Below are 21150 nucleotides of genomic sequence, written 5' to 3' on the forward strand. Positions count from 1 at the left end.
TATTGTTTTGCTACATTGGTTACGAACCCCATGGCATGTCAACAATCTCCCCTTCTTGACCTTAGATTCCCTATTACCAGCTTTCCCGCCCCCTCCTGCCTTCTTGTCCTTGCCCCTGGGCTGGCATGTCCCTTTAGTTGTTTTTTTTTTTATGGGACTGTCTAATCTTTGGCTGAAGGGTGAACCTCAGGAGTGACTACATTACTGAGCTGAAAGGGTATCTGGGGACCATGTTTTCAAGGTTTCTCCAGCCTCTGTCAGACCAGTAAATCTGGTGTTTTTTTGTGAATTAGAATTTTGTTCTATATTTTTCTCCAGCTCTGTCCAGGACCCTCTATTGTGATCCCTCTCAGAGCAGTTGGTGGTGGTAGCTGGGCACCATCTGGTTGTGTCAAGCCATCAGTCTTTTGGCTAGTAGCTGAGCGTTTAAAAGTTTGCACCACCCAGAAACTCAATAGCTGTAAATAAGTTACTGACAGAACATTCAAGTAGAGTTGGCATAGAGATGTTTTTAAGCATTGGTGTTTTCAAAATATGGTGCCAGCATCTGTTGGGTTTCCCTTGGGAGTGCTTTTAATGAGAGAAAAAAGACAAGTTTACAGATAAACAAAGCAAAGGGACTTTGACGTTTTTAGTGGGTAGGGTGGAGTGGAGAAGGAAGGATAGAAAAGCCTGTACTGTCGTTGTTCTCTCACACAAAACAGCTTTACACCTGTTGCATGAGGCCTTCTTGGCCTAGGTCATATTTGATAGTTGAGATTATGTGTGAAGGCCAAAGAAACATACCCAACCTAGATTAAACCTAATTTCTGCAGGAGAACAATATTCCAAAGTAGTATTTTTCAAGAACTACCAAACCAAACCCGTTGCTCTTGAGTGGATTCCAACTCATAGCAACCCTATAGGACAGAGTAGAACTGCTAGAAGAGGGATTTATTAAGCTAAATAAAGGAATGAAAAACCAAAAACCAAACCCGTGACTGTTGAGTCGATTCTGTAGATGGCCTCAAATAAAGAACAAACATGGTTATACTTGATAGAATCAGTTTAAAAAACAGGCTTCTTTTCTACTTAATACACACATCTTCTGGTTTTTACAATATTGTGGTATTTTGTGAAGTTGAGAAACTATATACAGTAGTATACTTTCAGGGCTGATTGTTCTTTTCCAGAAATTAGTGTATTTTCACATTTCACAAATATTTCCATCTTTCAGTCCTTTCATTTACGTTATAATACATACCATAAGAATAAAACTAACAAAGCAGTTCCAGTTCAGATTATTCCAAAAATATTTTTATCTTTTAGATTCTGATTCCCGTGAATATGTGACTCAGACATGCCTCTTTTTCCAACTGACAGCGAATGTCAGATAAAGATGCCTTACCTTTGAGATGGTTTAGATTCTGACAGCTAAGCATCCATTCTCCTGGGTTCTGGGCCACCATAAATGCATCAACAAGGGTAGCAGGAAACAGATTGATTGTATCAATTCGGTAGTTCTTGCTAGTCAACACTTGTCCATGAAAGAAAGCAGCGTGCACATCAACTTCATTACCCATGCCAAAAAGATACCATTTCACTCTGTCCTCTGCACACATGGTGAGTCCCGGGAGACTTCCAAAAGTGTATCCATTCACAGCTGCGAGTCAAGAACAGTGGGTCTGTGACTAATAGCTTTTGGTGCCTAGGATAATGACAGTAACTTCTAAAGCCACAGAATCAATTTGGAATGGAAAATACCTGGCACGCATGCCGCTATTTCTCCCTCCATATCCAAAACCAAAAACCAAACCCATTGCCGTCCAGTCAATTCCAACTCATAGCAACTCCATAGGGTTTCCAAGGCTGTAAATCTCGATGGGAGCAAACTGCCACATCTTTCTCCCTTGGAGCACTGCTGGTTTTGAACCGCCTTTCACTTAGCAGCCAACTGCTTTAACTACTGTACCACCAGGGCTCCTTTGACCCGTATCAGGCATTGATAATCACCACACTGTTTCCTGTTGAACCTGAATTCAGTCTCAGCTTTCTTGTCAGTCTTGTCAGCAAGAATCAGATGAACACAATCCTGGAGATGAAACCTATCTGCACTTTTTGTTAGAAGTTACACACATTGGTGCCTTAGTGGTACAGTGGTTAAGAGCTTGGATGCTAACCAAAAGGTTGGCAGTTTAAATCCACCAGCCACCCCTTGGAAACCCTATGGAGCAGTTCTACTTTGTCCTATAGTATAGGGTTACTATGAATAGGACTCGACTTGACGGCAATGGGTTTGGGTTTTTGTTTTGTTTTGTTTCAAGACAGTGAAGAAGGCATTTCTAGTAGAAATAGAGTAAGCTAAGCTATAAAGAAGAATGATGTAGGGTAGGAGGGATGGTAAAAGATAATATAGTGTTTAAAAGGAATACCTTTCAGAACTAGTAGTTTGAACTATTTTCTTAAATATAGTTAGATGCTTTATAATATAGCATTATTTTACTAATTTTAGTCTGGCTCCAATAATTTTTAGAATGAGGTTAATGATAAATAAATACATAAGCATAAACCGACATACCTATTAAACCGTCACTGATAATGTTGTTTTATCCTTATCAGCTTGGGAACAAGTTTTATCCTTACCAGTTTGAGAATAAGTGGCTTTACCAGGCTTAGAGTTTTGATTTGACACGCTTAGCTGAATATCAAGTTGCACACCCGATACGCTTCGTTATCAGAGCCACAGGCCAGAAACACACTATCATCCATGTGAGGGAGAAGCTCAGCAGAGTTATTGGATCAAGAAAAAAAGCAAAATTAACATGTGTTCTGTAATCTTACAATACATTCTGTTACTCTCCTGGAAGTCTTCATTGTCCTTGTCAACTTTCTGTGGTTCAGAGCAGTATGTTTCAATGTTTTCGTCTAGGTACCAGCTGAAATTTTCATCCGCCACAGAAAACATCACCGCAAATTCTTGGTCAATGTGTTTTTGTTTTTCTTTATCCAGAGAACCTGAATTGAAAATTACTATTTTAGTAGAACTTACTTTTTAATGTTACTTTTGGTGTATGTTTTCAAGCGAATGACATTTTTTTTTATTTTAATATTTGTTTTCCTAATAACCTACAAATCTTAACCAGTTACCCCTATTACACAGACATGGAAATGCTTACAGAATCTTATGGTCAGTACTCCAGGCTTGGGGGTTGCTCATATATGTGGATGTCCCCACTGGTCACATAGCCTTTATAAGCTTTTTAGCACCAGGGAAGATTGGAATTCAGAGTTGTGCATACAACTTCTGGCCCATATAACCACAAACTAAGACAATAAGTATTTGCAGGTGACCAATTATTGTTCAGGGGTAGTGGTGGATCAGTGGTAGAATTTTTGCCTTCCATGTGTGAGACCTGAGTTCAATTCCCACCCAGTGCATCATATGTGCAGCCACCATCTATCTGTCAGTGGAAGCTTGTGAGTTAATATGATGCTAAACAGGTTTCAGTGGAGCTTCCAGGCTAAGACCAACTAGAAAGAAAAGCCTGGGGACTAGGAGGAAAGGCCAGGCAAAGTACTTCCAAAAATTAGCCAATGAAAACCCTGTGAATCACAATGGTCCAATCATGGTGATGGCACAGGACCGAGCAACATTTTGCTCCATCATGCACGGGGTCACCATGAGTCAGGGGCTGACTCAGCAGCAGCTGACAACAACAGCAACAGCGAATTAGTATTCAAGTAAGAATTAGGTTGTAATTTCTTGAGCTGTATTGTTTTTTTCATGATGATAGAAATAAATAGTGTGATAGACTTACCAGTACAATACAGATAACTATAGATCCTTTGCCATGGAATGCCACTAAAGGAACCACACTTGGTAAAGTCATACATCTCTTCAAAAACCACTGTTGGAAGTTAGCAAACCTATCCCCATACACCTTTTTTTCCCCCCAATTTTATTAATGTTGCTGTTGTTGTTGAGAATATACACAACAAAACATACACCAATTCGACAGTTTCTACGCACACCGTTTAGTGCCATTGATTACATTCTTCGAGTTGTGCAACCAGTCTCACCCTCCTTTTCTGAGTTGTTCCTCCCCCCATTAAAATAAATTCACTGTCCCCTAAGGTTCCTGTCTAATCTTTCAAGTTGCTGTTGTCACTTTGACCCCATATAGATAGTTCTTAAAAGAGTATAATGCTCAAGGCAGACATTTTTTACTAGTTAATCTAAACTATTGTTTGGTTTTAAGACTTCTGGGGATATTTTGGTTTAAGGTTTAATGATTATCTCAGGGCAATAGTTTCAGGGGTTCATTCAACCTTCATGGCTCCAAGAAATACGGAGTCCACGAGAATTTGAAATTCTGTTCTGCATTTTCCCCATTTCGATCAGGATTCTTCTACAGAATCTTTGATCAAAATGTTCAGTGATGGTAGCCAGGCACCATCCAGTTCTTCTGGTCTCATGGCAAAGGAGGTAGTTGTTCATGGAGGCAATTAACCACACATTCTGTATTCTCCTCCTATTCCTGACACTCCTTCTTCCTCTGTAGTTCCAGGTAAATAGAGACCAATTACTGTGCCTTGGATGTCTGCTTGCAAGTTTTTAAGATCCCAGACACTATGCAATGAATGAGGAGTTAAAACAGAAACACTAAGCATGTTACTAGGTCAATTAACTAAGATGTCCCATGAAACCATGACCCTAAGCCTCAAACCATGACACCAAATCCTATGAGGTTTCTGATTGTACATAAGCAGCCTCTGTAGCTACTCTTTATTTTTTTGTCATTGTTGTAAATATATCTACCACACAACTTTTGCCAATTCAATTTTTTACAGATGTACAGCTTATTGACAGCAATTACAATAATTGGCTTGCAGCCCCACCCTTAATCAATGTGACATTTCCATCACCATTAACCCCCCATCTGTCCTTCCCTTCCACCCCAGTAACCACTAATAAACTTTGTTCTCTGTACATCTGCCTTTTCTTGTCTTTTCATATAAGCAAGGTCATGCAATATTTGTTCTCTTTGATTGACTAATTTCACCCAGCACGATGTCTTCCAGCTCCATCCCTATTGTAACATGTATCCTGGTATTTCTTTCAGCTTGGTTCGCTAGTGGTTTTCCCATATAAATGCTTGCTCCATTTATCCCTTCTCCTTGCTCTGCCTTGCTCTTCCTTTCCTTTTTTTCTATTCTCTCCACCTCTTTACCTTATGTACTCAGTCTCAGCACAGAAAACTTGACATATTTAAAACAAATTCTACTGCCCTTGTCTTACTTGTGGTCATACATGGTGAACAATAACGAGAAATGTACCTTTTTTACAGAGTATTAAAGGTCCGATGAGCCCTGAGGCGATATCTCGAGGAGCATCAATGTGGGAATGATAAATTCTGGTCACACAGTTGCTGTCCGCCTCACCAGGACTTTGTTCTTCTCCGGCATGCAATATGTATGTGTACTGTTCACCTGGATGTACTTTGTCATCTGCTTTTTGAAGACCGGTGGTGTTGTCAGGGTAAATGGCCCCTGGGAAGCAACAGGACACAGAGTTATGAAGTGAACGCAGTTGAACTTAAATGAGGGAATAGATGGTCCGTTACTTCATTCAGCAAACATTTATTAAACATCTAGTATGTGACTGCGTAAGAAGGCAGCGGCATCCTATTTGGACTCAGTGGAATGAGACGCTAATGACTAGCAAGCCTAGAAGCGTCACAGAAAATTTTGGTGTTATTTTGTATACTTGATGGAGTCATCAGGGAGCGTTAATAGATATGTCGGGAGCATGGTGACTTTTGATTCACAATTTAAAGAACCACTTTTGTCCTGGGGTCATGGTATGAAAGTAGAGCAAAATAGCCACCCTTTCCTATAATTCGAAACTTCTTGTATAAGGTATTGGCTCATAAAGTAACCATGCAACTTTTCTATGTTTCACTTTAAACTTTGGAAATTTCTAAACGTATGTAAAAGTAGAGAGAGAACATGACGACCTCTGTGTCCCCATCACCCAGCTTCAACGGTTATTAACTGGAGGCCACTCTTGTTTCATCTCTGCCCCCGCCCACTCTCCTCCTCATCACCATCAGATTATTCTAAAGCAAACCCCAGACATCATAGCATTTCCTTCATAAATACATGAGTCTGCATCTCTAAAAGATAAGAACTCTTTTTGGACATTGGCACAATCTCTCTGAAGAAAAATCTGGCAATTTCTATCAGAATTACAGCTACGCACATCTGCTGACACTGCAGTTTTGAATAAATCCTAGAGGTGTCTTCACACATGACCACAAAGTGGGTGGTTATGGGTATTCATTGCAGAATTGTCTGCGATTAGCAAAAGACTCCCAAAACCAAACTCATTGCCGTCTAGTCTATTCCAACTCATAGTAACTCTATGGGACAGAGCAGAAGTGCTCCATAGAGTTTCCAAGGAGTGCCTGATGGATTTGAACTGCTGACCTTTTGGTTAGCAGCTGTAGCACTTAACCAGTAAGCCATCAAGGTTTCCAGCAAAAGACCAGAAACAACAAAAGTACCCTTCATTAATTAAATAAAGCATCTCCATCCACCCAATGGAATACTGTGCAACCATGAAAAACAGTGCAACAGCACAAAGGTGACCTCTGAGCTACCGGGTTAATAAGAAATCAGGTGCAGAACAAGGTCTGTACCATGTGCTACCATTTGTTTAAGAATAAAGAAACGTTTTTACTGGAAAAAAAAAAAGAGCTCTTTTTTCTTTTGACATAACCACAGTACCATTATTATACCTAAAAAATTAAAAATAATTCACTAATATACCATGAAATTCTAAAAAAAAATCATGTGGCAGTCAGCCACTTATGCTATGAATGTAATCGCTTGGCTCAGAAAAAAAAATAAGAATAGATATGGTCAAACCATTCACTTTGAAAACAAAGACTAGTAATTAATCAAATATAATTTTATATTACTTTCCAGGCTTGTTCCTTATAATTTCAATGAACTGTCACATGACCTCAGCATTTTCGCCTATGATAATAACTGACATTTATCAAGCTCTTACTTTGTGGTAACACTGTCCCTATTTTACAGATAAGGAAACTGAGGCACAGAGAATCTAAATCAATTGCTCAAGGTCGCTCAGCCGATAAAGGCAAGGTTGGGACTTGAATGTTGGTCTATGAATTTCAAAGCCCTTACTTTTAACCACAACAACGCCTCTTTACATCATTCTCATCAAATACTAACAATGAAACCATATTTTCTTCATGCACCATCTTGAAGGCTTCTGAGTCCCACATGCAAATGGCCCTTTTGGTTAATCGTGTCTCAGGCATGACCCTAGGATCATTCAGCCTTATCCACCGTTGAATTAAAGTATAAGATTGACGGCAACAGGTTTGTTTTTTTTTCCAAAGTTAAGACGGGAGGTGACAAGGGCCACTGAATGTTCACATGTAGGGGCTTCTTCCTGAGTCCTTTTTTCTCTCTCCTCTGGGCCTTAGTACATAGTCTCCGATAAGTTAATAACAACTGAATAGTAAAAGGAATTTTCAGCTGGGACAGGGGCTGGACTTACCCTCATGTTCCTTATAGTAAGTTATTCCATGTGGATGAAAGGTGTAGGGCCTGGAGGCAAGGTTTTTTAAATGTACAAAAACTTTATCTCCAATCTCAGCTTTGATAACAGGGCCTAAAAATCCCAGCCAGGGTGGTTTTTCTATACTCGTCACAAAGGTTCCATCTGTGAACTGCAGATAAAGGGCCTTCTTGTATACTCTTCCAATTCTATCCGGGCCATTTTGAAGATAGATATTGGCCTGTTCTCTGCAAAGGAAAGGAAGACGACTCTATCAGAAGCCATCATTCCTCGGGATAACATTTTAATTAAAGAGAAATTAATGACTTCATCACATTAAATGTTTGTCTGTTGTATAGATGCCTCCAGAAATGAAGTGGAGAGCTGCCAGTTAGTTGTGTTATTTTAATTAGGTGAGGTGCCTCGCATCTGTAGATGGCCAAGAAGCAGAAGCATCTGTGAAGAGGCCATAAACACAAGGTGCCTTTTTACCAGAGTATTTTCTCCAAGATTTTCATATAAAACACAAAGGTATCATGGAATACAATATAAAATTAGAGTAAAATTTTAAAATAAAACAACTAAGACATAAGACATTTTCTACTTATGTTGTACCTCTTTCAGCTATTGAAACAATTTGAGTTGATCAGCAATCAATAGGGAATTTGAGACTTCAAAGTGTGTGTGTATACATCCCCCCCCACCAAATAAAGTAAAATTAATGAAACTAAATTAACTCTGCCATTTTTATTTCTCTTAGCAGCACTGAATCAAGGCTGGAATTTATACACGCACTGTGTGTGGCTTTAAAAATTGCCTGTGATTTTAAATTGCCCCTGGTTTTTTTTTCAAGCCCTCACTACCACAAATCCTTGAGCATTGAATGTTTATATTCTGGTTAGTGGCTGAGGCATAGTCGTTTAAAACTTTGCTAAAAATGTCAGTAAAGTAAACGGTAGCCAAGAAAAGAAAGGAAGTTGAGTTGGGTATTCAAACTTTTGAAATGATTCATATATGATTATTTTTAACCAGAAACTCTGGACAGACAGCTCAGTGAGGTTCATTTGTGGCCTATGCCACCCATCTACTTGGGAGGACTCATTACCTGGGCTTTGACAAACTCCCGCATGACCATGGTCTCTTCAACTTGGATAAAACTGGTCACACTCAGACTGACCTTTGATTGTGTGTGTCTCCTGCTTTTATCTCAATGATCTTTTTGATGCCTTGCCATTTTCTGCTCATTCCCTGTGGAGCCAGATATCCTGATTGAAAAATAACCTGTGTCTTACTTCCTCAGTTCATCCCCCAAGAATGAAATATATTTTCCCTTCCTTCCTTCAAGACAAGAGCAGCACTTCTTGTGGAGATCTCAGCTTTAATTGTTGCAGAGTTTGAAGGTCTAGATTTTCCAAGACTAAAGGAGTGTACCAGCCCTGGGGAAGGGACTGGAAGGCAGGGGGGAACAGGAAATTTGGTAATAGGGAACCCAGGGTTGAGGATGGAGACTGTTGACATGCTGTGGGGTTGTCAGCCAATGCCATAGAACAGTGTGTGTACTAACTGTTTAACGAGAAACTAGTTTGTTCCATAAATCTTCATCTAAAGTACTGGAAGTAAGTTAAAAAAAATAAAGATCTAGATTTTCCAAAGTCTAGGACTCTAGGCTAGTGGTTCTTAAGTTTTAACGTGAATCTACTGAAGACCTTGGTAAAATGCAAATTCCCAGGCCCCACCCCCACAGATTCTGATTCTGTGGGTTTGGGGTGGGGTTCTGGCATCTGCATTTATTAATATGCTAGTGTGTTCTGATGGAGGTAGTCTGCTCTGGGCTCGTGAGAGACCTGAGTTGAGGAGGGTCCCAGGTTGAAGGGAAAGAGAGCTGGTGAACCCCAGAGGCAGTGGGGTTCTGTGAGACCAAAGAGTGCCAGCCTTTTTCCAGGCCACCCGCTAGTAGTAGACAGACTTCTGCCAGCATTGGCTGCATAGGGCCATTAGATTAAACCTGAGTACTGGGAGCATGGCTCCTTGGCAGTGGTCCTAGTACTGAGCTTGGGCAGAGGGAATGGGTGCCAGAAATAGCAGAGCCACCATCCTCTGGATTGACCAGGGGCTTCAACAATGAACATCCTCGTAGTTGCTGCCATACACCGAAGACCAGAAGCTTGTATATGCCCCTGGGTTTCCCAAGGAGGCAGAATTGTTCACTGAAAAATGACTGAGAAGGGAATTTCCACCAATCCTGGTGGAAAGAGGCCAAGGCACAAGAAAACTGTAACTTTTTTGTACCCAGTGTGGGATGTCAAATCCATGTTCTGCTTTCATTTGTCCTATTTGTTTTCACCTTCTGATTGTTTGTTGCAGTTTCACACTTGGTTAAAGCAAAACAAAAAATTCAGGAAGTTTCAGAGTGCTTCAAGGGCATTGGAAAGAGTGGGAAAATAGCAGGACGTGGGGGTGGGCTCTGCACCTCCAAACCCAGCAGCATTTGTGTGGGCAGGAAGTTTTGATAAATATATTTTTTAACGACAGCAAAATGTGAAAGAAGATAGATTCATCTGGTCCAGACTGCTGAGAGGTCAGTAAGAATCCAAATTTCCGTAAGGCACATAACTGCAGCTGAAAAGCCTACAATGCAAAGACGTGTTTCCTTCCTGGCCCATCTGGTAAAACCTGGGCCAACCGTCCTCATGGGGCCCATCTAAGCCCCAGGGTAAATTTTCTTCTCTACTTTTTTTTTTACCGAGACAGACTTGAGTTGCCGGGAGACAGATCAGATAACATTTAAATTCCAGTCTGGGCTCTACCTTGCCCTGCTCAGACACGTTTTACATAACCCCAAGTTTTAAAGATAGACGTCAAATACATAAAGTGTCTATACATTCTGAATGCGATTCTATAGCACTTAGGAATGTACTACGTCCCATTTCAGTAAACTGCAGAGGGCTTTATCAAAATGCTTCCATTGCACTGAAATTCTCAGAGAAATATTGCCTAAGCTTTGGGAGTCTTTTTTTTTTTTTTCTACACAGAGATTTGTGCGTGTGTGAAAGCTCCTTTTAAGATAATTGATTGGAAGCTATAATATATTCAGGGTTTTATAACATTTGGAATTCCTTTTAAATATAATTTGCAATCTGGCTTTTCAACCTTACCTTCTATTGTGAAATGAAATTAAGCCTTAACCAAATTGGGAAATATTTCAGATCTTGTGTTACTTTGGGGGAGGTCTATTTGTTTTTGTTCTGTCTCCAAAGGAACATCAAAGGGTCATTAGGGGATGTCTGTGTAATTTCAAGGGCACAGCTTGGGGACAAAGGGTCAGTTACTGGAAGCTCGCGGGAGGTTTGCCAGCCCTATATTCAGTCGAGTCTATCCTAGTTGCTGTTTCAACAAGGAAAATAATTCATATTTAATTGTAGTTCTTCCTGTTTATACTTGGAATATGTGCCTCTCATTAAAATAGATATGTCCCCTCCCAGTAACCGCAACCCTCTCTCTGCCTCCCTCCCATTTGAAAATAAGTTAACTCTTACAATTTCTGGAAAACTCAGACCCAGAAGTGAGTTTTTATGATAGAGGAATTAAAAAAAAAAATTACATTGCCTTAGTAAGATCGTAATAATGCTACTTCCTCTCACGTATTCACTGGTGGTCTTGATTTATGTTTAGACATCGTTACAAAAATTGGGGTGTTAGAAATGAAAGGTGTCTGCACTCTCGGCTGCAATAATCGAGACATAGTGTTACTAGTTTTCTATTGCTTATAAGAGATTATCACGATTTAGCAGTTTATCCCACAGTTCTACAGATCTCAACTCTATAGGCGTGGCTGCGTTCTCCGCCCAGGGTATCACAAGGCTGAAATCAAGGCTTTGGTTGAACTGAGTACTTCTGCTTCGAATCTTTCTGACTTCCCCTTTTACCACTGGAGAGCTCTCTGCTTTTAAAGGGGCTCCTGTGGTTACATGGGAGCCCTGGTGGCGCAGTGGTGAAGTGATACAGCTACTAACCAAAAGGTTGGCAGGTCAAATCCACAAGCTGCTCCTTGGAAACCCTATGAGGCAGTTCTAGTCTGTCTTCTAGGGTCGCAATGGGTTGGAATCGACTCAACAGCAATGGGTTTGGTTTGGATTTGATTACTTTAGACCACCTGGATAATCTCCCTAGCCTAAAGTCAACTGTGCCACTGAATATGACATAATCACGGGACTGATGTCTCAGCATATTCACAAATTCTGGGGATTAGAGTGGAACCAGGGGTGAATTACTCAATAAGCAAGGGAAGCGTGGGCTTACTTGGGCCTAATGGCAATGTTTCGTTCAGTTTTACATAGGGTTGCTATGAGTTGGAACCAACTCAATGGCACCTAACAACAACAATTTACTAACCTGTAGTGAACAGTTTCACACATTTTTCACCTGTTCAGTACAGATTAGTACATTTTAGGCTGGCTCTTTTAAGGAATTCTGCCTACCACACACAGGAATCACAAGGCATTTATCTAATGTTGACTGGTGCAAAGACTCCATGTAGGTGTATGTAGTACAACTTCAGTGAGTCCTAACTAGCCTTCCTTCACTATCATGGCCTAAATGCAGTACCTAAGTGCAACCTTCCTTTGGGTCTGGCCTCAGGGGAAATGGAAATTACGGTAATAAATTGTAGACCCGGACAAGTGTGAAATATGTTACAGTCACTTAATCAGCTCCTTTTTACAGGCTGTTCTGTGTTCTAATTATTTCACCACACTAGCTACGGGGCAGTTCTACTCTGTCGAAATGACACCCAACAAAAACAAAGCTGTTACTATTTGTTGTTTGCAATCTTGGAGAATGAGTCATTTAAGAATTTTCCAGTCCATTTGTAGCTAATAATTTTACTTCTTTAAGAATGGTTAAATTTTTTTGAAACAATTTTTAAAAGGGTAAAATGAACACTTTCAGAGCAAGTTTTTTTCCCAGTTTGTTTTAAAATGCTTTAAAAATGTTTTATTTGTTTCCTTGTTTTATTAAACAGGGGATACTGGGAATTTTTAACTTTTTTTTTTTTCTGAGAATAATAGTGAAAATGGATATTTCTTGAATGCTTATTGCATCCTGATCACTTGAGACAATAATTATAACACTTATGATTATCTCGTGATTGGAATGTTCTTTTTTTGTTGTTGTCTAATTCTTTGGTCAGAGTTTGACCTGTTGCTTCATATTGGTCGTCAACATCCTTCTATCAGCATCTTCACTGTGCCATTTCTGATTTCTTTTTCAAACCTGGAGAACTAGGAAGCAAAGTTTGTAAGAACTATCTGTTGGGTAAGGGTCCCCAAGCCTGAGTAAGGGCCCGTGAAGTTCAGTGCAAAAGGCTGCTCTTAGGCTTTAGAGACATTTTTTCTTCCTTTTTTTCCAGCTTCAGAAGAGCCCTGGTGGTGTAGTGGCTAAGTGATATGGTTGCTAACCAAAGGGTCAGTAGTTCAAATCTGCCAGGTACTCCTTGGAATTTCTATGGGGCAGTTCTACTCTGTCCTGTAGGGTCACAATGAGTTGGACTCAACAGCGATTATTATTATTATTATTTTTTGTCCAGCTTCAGAGGTGTTTCCTAGAGGTCACCAGAAAATTTATTGCTACTATATAGCCAGTTAATCCTATAAATATTTCATTAATGCCTACTATGGAACTGGCATGCAGTATTGTGTCTAGTAATTTTTAATTACCTAAATGGCTTTTATTCTTACTTCAATATAAATAATTTAGGAGCAGAAGCTGTATTTTACAGAATCTTTATTTATTGGTTTGTTGAAGTGACAGTCAGATAAGGCATTGAGCCAACTAAATGGCAGTACTGAGTATAAGGAAATTCCTTCCCAGCTCACCCTGTTAGAAGAAAATACTATTGGCACTCATATGGAGAGGTATCTCTATTTTCCTACCCTCCCCCAAGTCCAAGCTTTTCCTCTTGAGATACCTCCCAATATTTTCAGTTTCGCTAGCTGTACGTGAGGCTGTCTAACTCAGCGGCTGACCTTTCTTATCTCATTCTGCCTCCTGATTTATCTTACAACATGAATCTGCCTACATGAGGAGCAAGGGAAGGTTTTATGATGCAGCCTGTAATTCCTTCTAGCTTTTATTCACTCATTTTCGTTTATTCACAAATATTCCTTTAGTGCCTACTCTGTTCTAGGCACTAATGACCAAGCAGTGGAAGTGAGAGACGGAGCTCCTGTGATTTCAGTACATATTTTTCCTCTTCATTGTCTCAAACCTTCAAGGTCAACATGCAGCTGAAACCCGATTGTCTACCTAACATCCATCTTGGGCTCTCCTGGCACTTTGGTCCTCAGCCTGTTTGTCTTCACTCCTTTTTAGCCGTCACACCATAAGGAGTGTCAATCGTGTCCCACGCATCACGCTTCGGTGACTGGGTTAGACATGCTGGGAATCTGGGACAAACAGGAAACGTTTTACCTAGCCTCGTCTGCTCAAAAAGTTTAGCATAGTAGTGGCAAAAATTGCTGAAGCTCTACTCAGTATTCACTATACAGATGTGAACCCCACAGGCCGACTGAACAGTCCTATCTGAATTCGCGTGAATCCCACAACGACTGGCTATTGAAGCAGCAGGAAGTGACTAGGTTAGTGACAGAAAGAGAGCTGAACTTGGTAACTCAGTGATGCCCCACTTTTTCTTCTAAGTATCCCTAGCAGCAACAGAGTAAAGTTGATGCTGTTTGTTTAACCTACCTAGCATAGAGAGACCACTAGAGTATTTAAAAACAAAGGAAGTTTTACATGTCCCTTCTCCACCAAAAAAAAAGAATTTTCTTGGTAAACTCCTTTGCTCCTCCATTCTCCAACTTCTAGAATTAGAGGCTTCTTTACTGAAGCATGCCTGGGGCAAGCACATAGTTGATGCTCAGTCAAGCTGATTTAATTTTTGATCATGAACAATGGCAGAGGCGTGGTGGGTAGGGGCGTGGAGCAGGACAGCCTACTTTTTAAATGTGTCTGACTTTTTCCTAGGAAATAAAGGCACCATATCATATACCAAAAAACCAAACCAAACCCATTGCCGTCGAGTCGATGCTGACTCATAGCGACCCTATAGGATAGAGTAGAACTGCCCCATAGAGTTTCCAAGGAGCACCTGGCAGATTTGAACTGCCAACGCTTTGGTTAGCAGCCGTAGCACTTAACCACTATGCCACTAGGGTTTCCAAATGTATCATATACATTGTATATAATCAGGAAAAATGCTGAACCCATCCCAAAATAATACTTCTGGTGAAGTTGTGAAAATGTCATACACCTAAGAGGTGAGTAATATTTCAAAGCCAGGTTTAAAAAAAAAAAAAAACCAGCAAGATGTACTAGTTTTATTTATAACAATCTTTAGGTCAGAAACTTCCCTTACTGTAAATTACTAAATTAATAACTTAACAGTTTGAGATTGTTATCACCTATATATTTGTTTTATTGTATGAAAAATTGCAAGCATATATAAAAGACAAGAGAATAGTATATGCTCATCACCAGATGCAACAGTTGCGAAACTTGACACATTTGCTTAGCTGTATCCTAAAGGTACCATCTTAGCAGCTGATGGTCGTTGGACTCACATAGGCTTTATCATCACTAAAATACATTTTTGTTTTGTTTTGCTTTTAATGTACTGAATATTGGCTTTGAATGCTTATTTCTGTTTGGTGGTAAATGTTTCATTAACATAATTAAAAGCGCTGACCTCAATATTATTACAGATGAACTTCCATTACAAAAAAACTTCAAGCGGAACTATATTCTTGTTTTTTCTGCAACTGAATTACAGAAGCATTTAAGTCACAGAGAGTATTTCTGGCCATCAGGATAGACAGCTAGCTTTTTCGAGCATATATGTACTCTATGCCAAGCACCGGATTAAAAGCTTTATAAGCACCCAATCTTCCAAAAACCCTTTGAAGTAAATGTCTTACCCCCATTTTACAGACTAGGACTCTGAGGCCGAGAGAGATTAACTTGATTAGTTGTCCAGTCACTCAACAAGCATTAGGCAGAATCATATTTGTTAAATTTGTATTTAATTTCTGTGAATAATATTTTGAAGGATTAAAAAGTATTTTATGTTTACCACTAACAACTAGTTGTTATGGATTGAATTGCATCCCCCCCAATATATGTGTCAACTTGGCTAGGCCGTGATTCCCAGTATTGCATGGTTGTTCACCATTTTGTCATCGGGTGTGATTATCCTATGTGTTGTAAATCCTAACCTCTGTGATGTTAATGAGGCAGAATTAGAGGCAGTTATGTTAATGAGACAGAACTCACTCTACGGGATTAGGCTGTATCTTGAGTCAATCTCTTGTGAGATATAAAAGAGAGAAGCAAGCAGAGAAGAGAGGAACCTCACGCCACCAAAAAAGAAGAGTCAGGAGAAGAGTGCATCCTTTGGACCCAAAGTCCTTGCACTGAGAAACTCCTAGACCCAAGGTGAGGTTGATGACAAGGACCTTCCCCAGGAGCAGACAGAGAGAGAGAGCCTTCCTCTGGAGCTGGCGCCCTGAATTTGGACTTTTAGCCTCCTAGACTGTGAAAGAATGAGAGAATAAATTTTTCTTTGTTAAAGCCACCTCTTGTGGTATTTCTGTTATAGCAGCACTAGATAACTAAGATAGGAGTATAGCACAACATTTTAAATAGTCATTGTTTAAATTAGTGAACTTTTGCATAAATAGGGAAATAGACTGAACCCTGATAGAAAAGGCAATGACAACCAGAAGAGGTTTGAAGAAGCCAACACATTTCCCTAGATGAAGGGAAAGGATGAGGGAAGCCTCTCAAATGAAAAATATCTAGGGATTTACAGGAGATTGATCAAAATACCTTACATTTCAAAAGCACATTTTGTATTTTCTGTATATAACAAATCAAAGAAATATTTAATCTTACTCTATTTCTTAAACTGAAGACTTACACATTTGAGCCATAAACAATAAAAATTGTGACTTACGTGTCAGCCGAAATAAGTTTCTTTTCTCCATTGTCAGGGGCGTAGTTCCAAGTTGTTTCAACAATTCCAATGTAATAATGCTTATCTTTTGCCCAGGCTGAGGTGCTGTATAAGAGCAGAAAAATACCAAGCAACAAAATCTTCATTCTTTTTCTCAGTCTTGGAACCTTAAAAGCAGTGAAGTGAAACCAGAAGCAGGCAATTTTATAAACAAGGTTTTCTCCATTTATTTGCCTGCCTGACACAGTTTAACGTTACACAAGAGTAAGCTGTTTTGTTAAAGCAAATAACATTTTCCAATTCAGTTCAGTTCTCGTAAACCCCGGACAAAATAGTGACCTGCTGCCAGCCTTCTCAGGTTACAAGTAAGAAGCTAACGGTTATTGTTGGAGGCACTAAACTGTGCATAACTCTGTTTCTTCTACTCAGCGTGTAAATTCCAGAAAGGCAGAAGCCATCTCTAAAAGCTTTCTTTGTTCCTCCAACAATATGTCACAGCACGGAGCCCTGCATACACCAAACGTGCAATAAAGCCAGATAAAGATTATACAAAACAAACCAAAACACGCAACTCTTTACTACTTCTAAAAGCCTAACACAAACTTATCTGAGATTTGCAAACTTGTTATTTAGCATGCCAGATTTAAGAAATCAAAAATAAAGACTTCATTTTGAATGCTTTAGCTATTCTGTGAGCCTCGAGCATGACTACGTAGAAACCTTGCCAGATTCTTCGGTATGGCTACATGCCCATAATAACAGAGCATAACCTAGTTTTGATAATTCCATTTTTTTAAATTAATTTCTTTATAGTGATAAAATATATATAACAAAACATTTGCCAATTCAACAACTTTTCCACTTACAATTCAGTGACATTGATTATATTCATTATGTTGTACAACCCTCACCTTTTCCAAATTATTCCACCGCCATTAACAGAAACTCCCTGCCCCCAGGCGATGGTTTCCCCTTTCCTTTTCCCTTCCAGTCATGGCAGCCACTAGTCAACTTTGGTTTCTCTATATTTGTCCGTTTCGTGTAAGTGAGATGGTTCATCCTTTTGTGACTGACTTATTTCACACAGCATAATGTTTTCAAGTTTCATCCACGCTGTCACCTGTATCAGGAATTCGTTTCTCTTTATGGCTGAATAATATTCCACTTATGGACTTACCACATTTTGTTTACCCTTTCATCTGTTGATGGGCGTTTGGGTTGTTTCCATCTTTTGGCTATTGTGACTAACATTGGTGTACAAGTTTCTGTTTTTGTTCCTGCTTTTAATTCTTTTGAGTATATACTAAGTGTCTTAGGCTAGGTTTTCTAGAAAAGCAAAATCAGTAGAGCATGTGTGTGCATATAGGCACACACGCACACACATATACACACACACACAGTGCTCTCTCTCTCTCACTATATATATATATATCAAGGAAATGGCTCACAAGGTTGTAGAGCCTGAAAAGTCCTAAGTCTGTGGGTCAGGCTGGAGGCTTCACCTGACTCATGTAGCTGCTGAGGCTGACAAATTCCAAGGCTGCCATGTAAGCTGCTAGTTCAAGTCCCAAGAACTGGAGGTCAGATGAAGAGAAGTCATCTGCAGGATCCAGAGCAAGCAAAAGCCCACGAGCTTTGCCAGAAAGTCCAGCTATGTTGGATGCAAGGAAGCTCCTTTTCCACCGATAGGCTGCTCATAACAGATTTCATCATGGAGATGATTACATTATACCAGAGCTCATTATGGAGGTGATTACATCATTACAGAGCTGCCAAACTGCATCATAACTGTCAAACCACTGAGAATCATGGCCCAGCCAATTTGAACCACAACCTTAACCATCATAATCCACCCCTTGTCAAGTTGGCACTTGCACACATCTACCTAAACCATACACAATCTCTAAATGAAGACAATCATAAAGTCATACTTATGCCTAACATGATACAACTAACAAGCATACAACTGAAAACACACTAGCCCTGTTTACATCTTGTATTTTGTAAGTGAAGAAAACAAAAATATTTGACGCATACATACAAGGAAGAAATAAAACAATTACAGTCCTCATTTCTACAACTGGTCACATGGTTGTAACCAATATTTAGAACTACCTTCTTCCACCACCCATTCTGTATTCCCTTTACCTTCAGCAAGCACCTCAGCTGGTTACAGTTCTTTGCCTGATGGAGTGACCCAAACCTTCATTTCCAAAGGGTCTGGACCATTATTAGTCATGTCAGAATTGGGTTGTTGTAATTTTCCATTGACTTTAATCACAGGCCATGGTAGTACTAAGAGACAGCCTAAGGAATCTCCTGTATTACAGACATACTCTTCTTTACCTCCATTATGTAATACCAATCTGATTTCCTCTTGGTAATCAGGATCAATCACACAAACCAATACAGTAATTCCCTTCTTTCCCTGTTAATCCACAGGCATGAGCAGCCCAAAGTGGCTGGTGACATTCTTAACTTCCAGTTCAACGGAATTGGTGTTGTTTCTCCCTGTGGAAACATTCCTCCCTTTGGAATTAAGACCTCTAGACTCACAGAGCAGAGGGTTACGGGACAGGAAGCAAAAAGTTTATGAGTGGGTCACTAGGGGTAAGAGTGAGTGGTGGCACTCCCATTTCCACCCCTTGATTCCTGGACCCGTGAAGCCTGGCTATGGGAGAAAGCACCATATATTGGACACCGGTTTAGAGCATATATAGCCTCCCGGAGAATATTGTCTCAGCCCTGCAAGGTATTGCTGATGCCATAATTGTGTTTTTAGAAGGCCATTTCATCGTTCTATCAAGCCAGCTGCTTCAGGGTGATGGGGAACGTGGTAAGACCAGTGAATTCCACGAGAATGGGCCCACTGCCGCACTTCATTTACTGTGAAGTGAGTCCCTTGATCCGAGGCAATACTGTGTGGGATACCTTGATGGTGGATAAGGCATTCTGTAAATCCATGGATGGTAGTTTTGGCAGAAGCATTGGGTGCAGGGAAAGCAAATCAGTATCCAGAGTAAGTGTCTGTTCCTGTGAGAACAAAATGCTGCCCTTTCCATGGTGGCAGTAGTCCAATGTAATCAACCTGTCACCAGGTTGCTGGTTGATCACCTCGAGGGACGGTACCATATCGAGGACTCAGTGTTGGTCTCTGCAGCTGGCAGATTGGGCACTCAGCAGTGGCTGAAGCCAAATTGGCCTTGGTGAGCGGAAGTCCATGTTGCTGAGCCCATGCATAACCTCCATCCCTGCCACCATGGAAACTGTGTTCATGAGACCACTGGGCAATGATGGGAGTGGCTGAGGAAAAAGGATGACTGATTTCCATGGAACACATATCCTATCCACTTGATTGTTAAAATCATCCTCTGCTGAGGTATCTTTGGTGAGCATTCACATGAGACAGAAATATCTTCATTTCTTTGGTCCATTCAGAGAGGTCTACCTACATACCTCTTCCCATTACCTCCTCATGACCAATTTTCCAATTATGTTCTTTCCAAGTCCCTGACCATGCAGCCAAACCATTGGCCGCAGCCCATGAATCTGTACACAGTCCAGCTATGTTGGATACAAGGAAGCTCCTTTTCCACCCATTGGCTGCTCATAACAGCCATTTCTCTGGCCATTTCTCCTGCCAAGCAAAGTGAACAACCAGGTGCACTAAGCGAAGTTCTGCTCCTTGGGAGGATTTCCCTTCACCACTGTTCTTCAGGGAGATCCCAGAAAGGTGTTGTACTGCTGCTGCTGTTCACTTTCTAGTGGTGCCTGCATATCAAGCAGAACCATCTATAAACCAGGCACAAGCTTTCTCTTCCTAAGTCAACTGATTATAAGGAACTCACCATGTGGCCATAGGTGCAGACTGGGAGAGTAGAGATAATGGAACAGGAGTGGAGACCATGGGCATTTGGGCCACTTCCTCATGTAACTTACTTGTGCCTTCAGACTCTTCTTGGGCTCATTCTCATATATACCACTTCCATTTAGTGATGGAATGCTGCTGTGCACGTCCAACTTCATGACGCTCTATGTCAGACAACACCCAGTTCATGATGGGCCGCTTAGGCCACATCATTATTTGGTGGCCCATGATTAAGTGTTTGGTGCCTACTAAGGCCCAGTAACAAGCCAAAATCTGGTTCTCAAAAGGAGAGTAGTTATCTGCAGAGGATAGCAGCACTTTGTTCCAAAATCCTAAGGGTTTGGGCTGTGATTCATCAATAGGGGCCTACCAAAGACTCCAAATAGCATCTCTTTATGCCACTGCCACTTCAAACACCATTGGATCAGCTGGATCATATGGCCCAAGTGGCAGAGTGGTTTGCACAGCAGCCTGAACCTGTTGCAGGGCTTTTTCTCAGTCTGGGCTCCACTCAAAAGTAGCAGCTTTTTGAGTCACTTGATAAATAGGCTGGGGCAGCACACCCAAATGAGTAATATGTTGTCTCCAAAATCCAAATAGGCTCACCAGGTATTGTGCCTCCTTTTTAGTTGTGGAGGGGCCAGATGCAATAACTTCTCTTTTACTTTAGAAGTTTCACTGAGGTAGAAGGCACCTGAATTT

General features: G+C 40.5%; 1 protein-coding gene across 1 annotated transcript in view; it reads right to left on the reverse strand.

Moving 5' to 3' along the window:
- The window catches only part of CP (ceruloplasmin), a 64635-nt gene extending 44973 nt beyond the window's left edge, over nt 1–19662 (reverse strand). The window contains exons 1-5 of the mRNA XM_023555429.2: nt 16581–19662; nt 7571–7818; nt 5317–5529; nt 2821–2994; nt 1388–1642 (exon numbers count right to left, since the gene is read on the reverse strand). Of these exons, the coding sequence (XP_023411197.2) occupies nt 1388–1642; nt 2821–2994; nt 5317–5529; nt 7571–7818; nt 16581–16726 (1036 nt within the window). The 5' untranslated portion in view covers nt 16727–19662. The remainder of the gene's footprint in view (nt 1–1387; nt 1643–2820; nt 2995–5316; nt 5530–7570; nt 7819–16580) is intronic.
- Nucleotides 19663–21150: the final 1488 nt, after the last annotated feature.

The sequence above is a fragment of the Loxodonta africana genome, chromosome 23 (genome assembly GCF_030014295.1).
Source record: "Loxodonta africana isolate mLoxAfr1 chromosome 23, mLoxAfr1.hap2, whole genome shotgun sequence".
Lineage (NCBI taxonomy): Eukaryota > Metazoa > Chordata > Mammalia > Proboscidea > Elephantidae > Loxodonta > Loxodonta africana.